At 40.9% G+C, this 11064-nt stretch overlaps 1 protein-coding gene across 1 annotated transcript in view; it reads left to right on the top strand.

Moving 5' to 3' along the window:
• LOC107665498 (serine/threonine-protein kinase ULK3-like) overlaps positions 1-10535 on the top strand; it is a 15958-nt gene extending 5423 nt beyond the window's left edge. Inside the window, exons 7-16 of the mRNA XM_016456412.1 lie at positions 145-300; positions 1927-2032; positions 2104-2144; positions 3427-3529; positions 3604-3668; positions 3753-3831; positions 8383-8423; positions 9512-9559; positions 9626-9689; positions 10250-10535. Of these exons, the coding sequence (XP_016311898.1) occupies positions 145-300; positions 1927-2032; positions 2104-2144; positions 3427-3529; positions 3604-3668; positions 3753-3831; positions 8383-8423; positions 9512-9559; positions 9626-9689; positions 10250-10266 (720 nt within the window). The 3' untranslated portion in view covers positions 10267-10535. The remainder of the gene's footprint in view (positions 1-144; positions 301-1926; positions 2033-2103; positions 2145-3426; positions 3530-3603; positions 3669-3752; positions 3832-8382; positions 8424-9511; positions 9560-9625; positions 9690-10249) is intronic.
• The last annotated feature ends 529 nt before the right edge of the window (positions 10536-11064 follow it).

Genomic DNA, 11064 nt, shown 5'->3' with positions numbered 1-11064 from the left:
CAGAGCATCCATTGCTGAGACACTGATGCAGTGCTACATTTCTCTCACTCTACTGAGTCACTCTTGTACACCTGCATTCTCTCTGCACCACTAGATGGTGTGGTTGTATCAGACATTGCCGTGATCTGCTCTCTGTGTGTTTAGCTGCCGCCCGGAGCGCGAGTTTCTCGTGACTGTCGAGATCTGCTGCTGCGGCTGCTGGAGCGAGACCCAGAGAGCCGCATCACGTTTGACGAGTTCTTCCTGCATCCCTTCGTGGATCTGGAGCACATGCCCAGCGCCGAGAGCCTCGGGAAGGCCGTGAGTGTGACAGAGTCAGCGCAGATGAACTCACACTAACACTCTCGCGTGTTTATTTTAGTCCTGAAGTGGCAAAACCGCCGCTGCTCGTCTCTGGAGTCAGACGAAACTTCAGCAAATGTGTCACACAGATGCTGCTCTACAAACACGCAAACACTCGTTCAGTGCAGTTAGATCACATGAGTCTGTTGGTTTATTTTAGAGCTGCGTGCTGCCACTGATTCAATTAGATTCTGATTCATAAGCTCTTGATTCCATTCAGATTTATTTGCTTATTTATTTATTATTTTAAGTCATATCATCATCAAAGGCTATATTTGTGGCAAACTCAAGAATGTTAAAATTTAATACTTTTTACTATACTATACTACTATATATATTGTACTTTAAGTACAATAATTTAAAATTAAAAAATAAATAACAATTATTTACAATCTTTCAAAAATTATATTTTCACACGAGAAAACTTAAAAAAAAAAAAGTCCTTTTTTTTGTTGAGTAAAAACGTTTCCTAGTATCATTTAAAGCGAAACATTAATAAAATATGGATTCTGTTCAGATTTTAAGTAGGCATTTTATAGTTATTATTCTTATTAGCCATACTCATTTAGATAAATGTCTGTAGTCATTTGCATTGCATTGTTTGAGTGAAACTGTTCTCAAATCCACTTAAAAAAGCATTAGTCTTTAATTTTAAGAATCAAATGTTGCATTGTTCAGATATTCATGAGATGTGCATATGTTGATTTAGTTTGTAAGCTGCACTTTTCTCTAAATGCATGTGTAATTATGACAAACATCAGTTAAACACTGCAATATACTTTTCTAACTTAGTGTTTTAGTCATGTTGTTCAATACAACTATCTGAAATGCTTTACTTTTTTTTTTTTTAAATGCTTTCATTTCTTTCTAAATGACTTAAGAAGCAAAATGATTGAAGATATTACATCTTGTTTTCTGAAAGATTTCTCAAAATGTTGTTAGTTTTTGCTTAGAACAAGAAAAATATCTGCCAATGGTGTAAGAAAAAAATCTTAACTCAAAAGGAAAACAAGATTATTTTTCTTGCCCCATTGGCAAATATTTTATTCTCATTTTAAGGAAAAAACACTTAATTTTTTATAAATTTCTTCAGAAAACAAGACTTAATATTAAGTAAATGTATCTAGACTTAAGAATGTTTTTTGCATTTTTTTTGCAGTGTAAAAAAATATTTCTTATTATTTTTGTCTTGTTTTTCAATACAGATATCTAATTTCTTAAATCAAGGTACATTTACTTGAGAAGCACAATTATTTACGATATTAAGTCTTGGTTTCTCAAAATTAATAATTAAAATTTATGCTTAAAACCAGAAAAATATCTGTCAGTGAGATCAGAAAAATGAACTAAATTTAAAAGCAAAATAAGATTATTTTTCAGACTTTACTGACAGATGTTTGTTCTTGTTATAAGCATAAACTCACTTCATTTTGATAATTTTTTCAGTAAACAAGACATGGTATCTTGTTTAAAATAAATGCATGTTGATGTAAGAATGTTCAGACATTCGCAGTGCAAAACAAGACAGAAATACTGAGGAAGAAAGTCACGTTTTGTGGTGTGTGAACTGTATTTGTCCTCTAGAAAGCGCTGGTGTTGCAGGCGGTGCAGAAGGACCAGGATGGAGAGCGATCGGCTGCGTTATCTCTCTACTGTAGTGCACTCGAACACTTCGTTCCTGCCATTCACTGTAAGACACGAGCGTCTCTCTGTTACTCGAGTCACAATCCACTCTCATCATCTCTGTCTCTGCTCTTTCAGATGAGACAGACAGACAGAGGAAGGAAGCACTGAGACAGAAGGTAAAGAAATCATGTCGTTCCAAACCCGTGGGAACTGGGGTAATTGACCCTTCGCAAAAACCCACCCTCCTTAGTTACTGTTGCTATGTCCGACAAGCCAAGCCGCTCTCACGCTACACATCATGTTCTCACGCAGTGAAAAATACTGACAACATGCCGACAGACAAGACAGAGAAGGTTACTTTAGGTACGAAACCAGGTCTCAGCTTTCAAACTTTGTCACTTTTTAAGAAATTCAAACAATAAATACTGTTTTGTGTCTCTTTAATGTGCCGTGACAGATCACTGTCGCGCCTGAACCAATCGTCTTTTCATATTTACTTAAAGCACGAAATAAACATGAATGAACATCAGAAGGTATTTTATTTAAACCGCGGTGAGACGTCATTACTAGGGATGTAACGATATCAAAATCTCATGATACGATAATATCATGATATGAATTCCACGATACGATGTTTATTGCGATAATTAAAAAAAAAAAAAGGACAAATGAAGAATTAGGGAAAAAATTACAATTTTGTACATTTTAGTTAAATTATTCTATCTAATGCACTTTGAGAGTTCGAAATTAAGAGCTCCAACCCATGTTAACTAAGAAAAGTTAAAAGGGACTCTTTAGTTGTGATGTACTGTCTCAGTCTAAATTACATCCACACTGGTGTTTTAGGAAGCCAAACAAATTAGAATATAATAATAATAATAACAGTAATAGCCATATATTGTAAAACAATTGCACTGTAAAATAAATGAAAATGAATATTTCATAGGTATATTATTTTTGCTTTACACTACAGTAGGGAAATTACAATACTTCTTTCCTAATTTTTACACTTGTGTAGAGATATTTTGAATTTGGACTGCATTTAAACCGCTAGCTGTCAGCAATTCATGCTGCACTTTAAGCTTTTATTTGACGGAAAACTCCAGCTTCAGTGAAAACAGGCTTACAAAAACACGTCTCACTACAAATCTAGTGAAATGCTGTCATCATCTGCTGCTGTGACCACAACAATATCGAGACAGTTTTGCTATCGCGATATCACGATATCACGATATTGATAATATCGTTACATCTCTAGTAAATACACAACATTTTTCAAGTTTAAGTCCACCGAAGTTAATCTAGTCTCCTGTTAAATTTGTTTGCCGGACAAGATGGTGGATTCTGCGTTATGATTGGTCAGATCGCCTGTCAATCAAGCTTTTTGCGAACGGTCAATTATAAACTTAGTTCTTAAGACTGATCCAGTTTTCTGGATGCTCATTTGTTTTCTCTCAGGTGAATCAGTATGTTTCTCGTGCCGAGGAGCTCAAAGCGCTGGTCAGATCGGACAACAAGATCAGTTTTGAGGAGGCAAAATCAACCAGGAACATATTGATAGGTAAGCAGTGCTGCATTATTAATATCTAATATCTCACTCCAGTTCTGACGTTCAGATCTTCGTTGTGTTCACAGAAATGTCCAGAGATCAGCCGCGTTTTCTGGCGGCCCTGGAAGTGGCGTCCACTGCTGTTGCCCGGGTAAGTGTTGCGACGGCTCATTTGCATGTGTGTCATGTGAGCTGCAGTGTTGCATGATGGGTAATGGAGTTGTGATGTGTGCAGGAGGAGAGCGGCGCCGAGGACTACGACACGCTTGATCTATACCAGCAGAGTCTGGGCGAGCTGCTGCTGGCATTGGCGGGTAAATCGTCATAAAATCTTTCTGCCAATCATCCGATAAAAACTCGCAATGCAGAGCAAATCCTCAATTTAACATTAATTTTTAATTTTATAAAAACTATCCAGAACTATCCAGCAACTATCCAGCAACTATCCAAAACACCCTAGCAACAGCCCAGAACACCCTAGCAACCACTGGAAGTGGCGTCCACTGCTGTTGCCCGGGTAAGTGTTGCGACGGCTCATTTGCATGTGTGTCATGTGAGCTGCAGTGTTGCATGATGGGTAATGGAGTTGTGATGTGTGCAGGAGGAGAGCGGCGCCGAGGACTACGACACGCTTGATCTATACCAGCAGAGTCTGGGCGAGCTGCTGCTGGCATTGGCGGGTAAATCGTCATAAAATCTTACTGCCAATCATCCGATAAAAACTCGCAATGCAGAGCAAATCCTCAATTTAACATTAATTTTTAATTTTATAAAAACTATCCAGAAACTATCCAGAACTATCCAGCAACTATCCAAAACACCCTAGCAACAACCCAGAACACCCTAGCAACCACTTAGTAACAACACAGAATACCATAGCAACCACCAAGCAACAGCCTAGCAACCACCCAGAGCACCCCTGCAAACACCTAGTAACAACACAGAATACCATAGAAACCACCTAGCAACAGCCTAGCAACCATCAGAATACCCTAGCAACTGCTTAGCAATATGTGTAAACACTCAGAATACCCCAGTAACCACCTACTAACAACTCAGAATACTATAGCAACCACCAAGCAACAGCCTAGCAACCATCAGAATACCCTAGCAACTGCTTAGGAACAGGTGTAAACACTTAGAACACCCAAGAAACCACTTAGCAACAGCTTAGAAACCACCCAGAACACCCCTGCAAACACCTAGTAACAATGCAGAATACCATAGAAACCACCGAGCAACAGCCTAGCAACCATGAGAACACCCTAGCAACTTCTTAGGAACAGGTGTAAACACTCAGATCACCCAAGCAACCACTTAGCACTGCCTTGCAACCATCCAGAACACCTTATAAACCACCTAGCAACAGTTTAGCAACCATCCAGAACACCCTAGAAACCACATAGTAACAACCTAGCAACCATATTGAACACCTAGCAACTGCTTAGCAATGTGTGGGAACACTCAAAACACCCTAGCAACCACCTAACAACAACACAGAATACCATAGCAACCACTTAGCAACAGCCTAGCAACCATCAGAATACCCTAGCAACTGCTTAGCAACAGGTGTAAACACTCAGATCACCCTAGAAACCACCTAGCAACAGATTAGCAACCATCCAGAACACCATAGCAACCACCCAGTACACCTTAGTGAATGAGTTTTGGACAAACATCACTGCCATTTTTTTCTGAAAATGTAAAATGTAGTTCTTCATGAGGCTGAGGGCTGTCAGGCGTCCAGATGTGGCGGCGAGCGGTTGCCAGGTCAGTGTGTGTGGTACGATCATCTGGATCTCATTGAGAGCAGCTCTCTTCATTCTCAGTCTTATTAAATACTGAAGCAAATGCAAACTGTTATCTCTCAAACTCCTCAGAGCTCCAGACCCCACAGCTCTGCTGGATTCCTGCCTCACTGCAGTTTTTTTTGGCCATTTCTCTCCCGCTGTTGATCTGTTACGGCGCTAGTGCCAGCACTGGCCTAATCAAAACACAGGCTCCTGCGCTTGTGAAACATTTCTCCATTACTTGGTTTTACTATTGCTTAGTGCTAAGTTAAGCATATGGGTTTGTTCAAATCTCTAGGATTTACTAATAACAAAACCAAATCAAATAGAAAAGATCCCATAGACTGAAAAAAAGACTTGATTTGATTCTTTCATTGCCCTAGCAACCGCATAGCAATGTGCTGAAACCCTCAGAAAACCATAGCAACTGCATTGCAACTTGTTAATAACCACTTTAAAAACCATGGCGAACAAATAGCATCATGTTCAAACCCACTCAGAAAACCACGACAACCACATAGCAACATGCTAAAACCCTCAGAACACAGCGGCAACCGCATAGCAACATGCTAAAACCCTCATAAAACCATGGCAACAGCATAGTAATATTAAAACCCATTCGGAAATCTTTAGCAACTGCAGAGCTATGTGTTAAAGCCCTCAGAAAACCACAGCAACCGCATAGCAAGGTGCTAAAACCCTCAGAAAACCATAGCAACCACATAGCAATGTGCTAAAACCCTCAGAACACCATAACAACCACACAGCAATGTGCTAAAACCCTCAGAAAACCACGGCAACCGCATAGCATCATGTTAAAACCCACTCAGAAATCTACAGCAACTGCATAGCAACATGCTAAAACCCTCAGAAAACCATGGCAACCACATAGCAAGGTGCTAAAACCCTCAGAAAACCACAGCAACCGCATATCAACGTGCTAAAACCCTCAGAAAACCATGGCAACCACATAGCAAGGTGCTAAAACCCTCAGAAAACCACAGCAACCGCATATCAACGTGCTAAAACCCTCAGAAAACCATGGCAACCACATAGCAAGGTGCTAAAACCCTCAGAAAACCACAGCAACCGCATATCAACGTGCTAAAACCCTCAGAAAACCATGGCAACCACATAGCAAGGTGCTAAAACCCTCAGAAAACCATAGCAACCGCACAACAATGTGCTCAAACCCTCAGAAAACCATAGCAACTACATAGCTATGTGCTAAAACCCTCAGAAAACCATAGCAACTGCATAACAACGTTAAAACCCTCAGAAAACCACGGCAACCGCATATCAAAGTGTTAAAACCCACTCTGAAAACCATGACAACAGCATAGTAATATTAAAACCCATTCGGAAATCTGTAGCAACTGCAGAGCTACGTGTTAAAACCCTCAGAAAACCATAGTAACCGCTTATCAAAATGTTAAAACCCTCAGAAAACATAGCAAGGTGCTAAAACCCTCAGAAAACCATGGCAACCACATAGCATCATGTTAAAACCCACTCAGAAATCTGCAGCAACTGCATAGCAACATGCTAAAACCTTCAGAAAACCATGGCAACCACATAGCATCATGTTAAAACCCACTCAGAAATCTGCAGCAACTGCATAGCAACATGCTAAAACCCTCAGAAAACCATGGCAACCGCATGGCAACGTGCTAAAACCCTCAGAAAACCACTTCAACCGCATAGCAATGTGTTAAAACCCTCAGAACACCATAGCAACAACACAGCAATGTGCTAAAAACCTCAGAAAACAATGGCAACAGCATAGTAATATTAAAACCCATTCGGAAACCTGTAGCAACTGCAGAGCTACGTGTTAAAATCCTCATAAAACCATAAAAACCACACAACAACGTGCTAAAACCCTCAGAAAACCACGGCAAACGCATAGCAAGGTGCTAAAACCCTTAGAAAACCATGGCAACCGCATAGCAATGTGCTAAAACCCTCAGAACACAATAGCAACCGAACAGCAACATGCTAAAACCCTCAGAAAACCACGGCAACCACATAGCAACGTGCTTAAACCCTCAGAAAACCACGGCAACCACATAGCAACGTGCTTAAACCCTCAGAAAACCACGGCAACCACATAGCAACGTGCTTAAACCCTCAGAAAACCACGGCAACCACATAGCAACGTGCTTAAACCCTCAGAAAACCACGGCAACCACATAGCAACGTGCTTAAACCCTCAGAAAACCACGGCAACCACATAGCAACGTGCTTAAACCCTCAGAAAACCACGGCAACCACATAGCAACGTGCTTAAACCCTCAGAAAACCACGGCAACCACATAGGAAGGTGCTACAACCCTCAGAAAACCATAACAACCACATAGCAACGTGCTAAAACCCTCAGAAAACCACAGCAACCAAATAGCAACGTGCTAAAACCCTCAGAAAACCACAGCAACCAAATAGCAACGTGCTAAAACCCTCAGAAAACCACAGCAACCAAATAGCAACGTGCTAAAACCCTCAGAAAACCACGGCAACCACATAGGAAGGTGCTACAACCCTCAGAAAACCATAACAACCACACAGCAACGTGCTAAAACCCTCAGAAAACCACGGCAACCACATAGCAACGTGCTTAAACCCTCAGAAAACCACGGCAACCACATAGGAAGGTGCTACAACCCTCAGAAAACCATAGTAACCACATAGCAACTTGTTAAAACCCTCAGAAAACCATAGCAACCACATAGCAACTTGTTAAAACCCTCATAAAACCATAGTAACTGCATAGCAAGGTGCTAAAACCCTCAGAAAACCATAGCAACCGCATAGTAACGTGCTAAAACTCTCAGAAAACCATAGCAACTGCATAGCAACGTGCTAAAACCATCAGAACACCATAGCAACTGCATAGCAACCCCCTAGCAACCACTCTCAACACCAGCATTTGGTGCCACTAGATTGTCTCTGCAGGTTTTGAAGCAACCGTCAGTGTGTGTGTGTGTGTGTGCGTGTGTGTGTTGGTGATGAGCTGGTGTGTGTGCGTGTGTGTGTGTTGGTGATGATCTGATGTGTTTGTCTGTGTGTCTCCTGCAGCTGAATCTCAGGGCCGGCGCAGGGAGCTGCTCCACAGCGAGGTGAGACTAATATCATCTGACTGTTTATTCTGTTTCTCCTACAGCATTGTGAGCTCATGAACCGCTGTCACATGACTCACATGCATCTGACACATTCAGCAAAATCACATTCTGATATCAGCTTATGAGCTTTAAAGGTGCTGTATGTCACTTTTTGACTGCGCTAAAGCACAAAATACCATAACGTTTGCAAACATGTTAAATTCACATATATGTTTCTCTGAAACACAATGTTATAGTCAATTATTCTGCTTTGAAATGTGCGTTCCGTGTCAGAATGTCTGTTTTTGTTTGGGTCTGTGTGACTCCGCCCACTGCCAGTTTACCCAATAGGATTTCAGCACCCTGGGTTGCCAGTTGGTGGAAAACACAGCGTACTGCAGCCATGGAATGCAGCAAACGAAATTGGTCAATGATTGCAGATTCTGCCCGACCTAAAAAGCCTCAGCATCCATCTAAAGAGCTCTGTGAGCAGAGGAACATTAAAACACAAATAAATAAGACTCGTCGCCTTCCCCTGACAATCTGGCAACCCGCGTGAGCGTCGAGTCTGAGGAGAAACAACACTCTCCAATGATCTGAATATAGAAACACAGCCGCTGCTGTCAGCTCAGAGAAGCACTTGATTGTGAACGTCAGCATAATCATGCATCTGTTACCTGCTAACGCCATCCTAATGAGCCTTTAACCAGTGGTTACATCATTTACATTTCACAGGCGCTTAAATTCAGCAACACAAAAGAAGATAGTAGTATGAGTAACTAGAGTATGGATAAGCAAAGAGTTGGCGGTAGCCATTGAATTCCATTGTATGGAATGAAATACTATGGAAGTCAATGGCTACCGGCAACTATTTTTTGCTAAAAAAACACCTCCATGCTCCAAGAGAAAATACAGACGCTCAGACTTCCACAAAACCTGCTCCTCACTCGCACAAAACTATCCATTAGTGTCTGGTAGATCTAGTGGTGTTATGTAGAGCTCACAACCATCAGTTGACCAATCACAACGCTCCGTTTCATCAGTTGAGTTATGAGTGGAATAAAGGGAATATGTCAGTTGATTTATGCCCTGATTTTCTCTTGCAGATTAAAAGTCTGATGAGTCGAGCTGAATACCTCAAAGAGCTGATCAAGGTAAACGCTGTCGTATCTCTCGCTCCGCTCGTTTAGTGAAGCATCGTCTAAAGCGTGTGTTTGCAGATGCGGGAAACTCAGATGGACGAATCGCTGAAGAAGGACGCCGCTGCTGAATCTGTGAGATCCTGTAAGTACAGATCATATTCATATAGAGAATAATGTGTCTGTCCCTGGCTTTATGTTGCATTAGGAAATAAACCATTGCTACGAGGGAACACTGCTCATCTAAAACATTTTATGGGTTCCTTAAAGTTACAATTAAAATTTAAAATACATAAATGTGAATAAAATAAATATTAAATATAATAAATAAATATTTTTCTAAAGTTTTTTTCCTTTTGTAAATGAAATAAATTAATAAAAAAATTAATGTAAAAATAATAAATAAATAAATGTAAAAATAATAATAAAAATATATTTAAATAAAATAAATACATTTAATAATTAAAATAATAAATTATTTTTTCTAAAGTTTTTTTTTTTCATTTGAACACATCTATCTTTGATTTCATAATGAAAGAATCAATTTATATTGGATCCCTCATAATAATAATTCTAATGTGCATGATTCAAACTGAGCAAAATGTAGAAAAATTGTGCATAATCCACTTCTACACTCGCTCGCTTTTCTTGTGTATAAACATATTTCCATACAGAAACGTTCTCTGACATCGCTCTCTCTCTCAGCCTGTTGTTTACAGTGAGCTGCGGGTTCTCGCCATGGCAACGGATGCCGCGTGTCACATGACCGGAGGATTCACAGCATCTGATTGGCTCCTGGCTGACGGTCAAAGCGCAGTCACTTCTGGACTGTGTTCATCTGGACGAGATCTGAAATCTCTGTGCTGAGAAACAGACCTTCACACCTGAAGGAAAAGAGTCCTAAGTGTAAAATCACTGCTCTGGATTTAAACACACTCTGCTTTCTCTCTCTCTCACACGCACACTCACACACACACACACACACACTCTCTCTCTCACACACACACACACTCTCACTCTCACACTCACACTCACACACACACTCCCACACACACACTATATACACACACACACACACACTCACGCATCTTCAGATGACACACACACACTCATGTTTGTTTTGCTATCTTATTGAGGACATTGCATAGACTTCCAGTGGTTTTCTATCAGGTTAATTATATTTTCTATCCCCTAACCCGACCCCTTGTGTGATTGGTCAGAATGGACGCGGGGAAGATGCATTACCTGAGGAGGACTCTGGACAGGAACGGGCTGATCACGCTGCAGTCACACGTGGCTCGACTGCCGTCTGGAGCACAACAACACTCCCTGCTGCTGCTGCTCAAGCGCTTCCATGTGGACAGGTGAACTCTCACACACACACACACACACAAACACACACACACTCTCACACTCACTCTCTCTCACACACACACACTCACACTCTCTCTCTCACACACACGCACACACACACTCTCACACACACACTCACACTCTCTCACACACACACTCTCTCTCAC

This window comes from Sinocyclocheilus anshuiensis, unplaced genomic scaffold, assembly GCF_001515605.1.
Source record: "Sinocyclocheilus anshuiensis isolate Anshui unplaced genomic scaffold, SAMN03320099.WGS_v1.1 scaffold1303, whole genome shotgun sequence".
Lineage (NCBI taxonomy): Eukaryota > Metazoa > Chordata > Actinopteri > Cypriniformes > Cyprinidae > Sinocyclocheilus > Sinocyclocheilus anshuiensis.
This window is presented reverse-complemented; position numbering and strand designations above follow the sequence as displayed.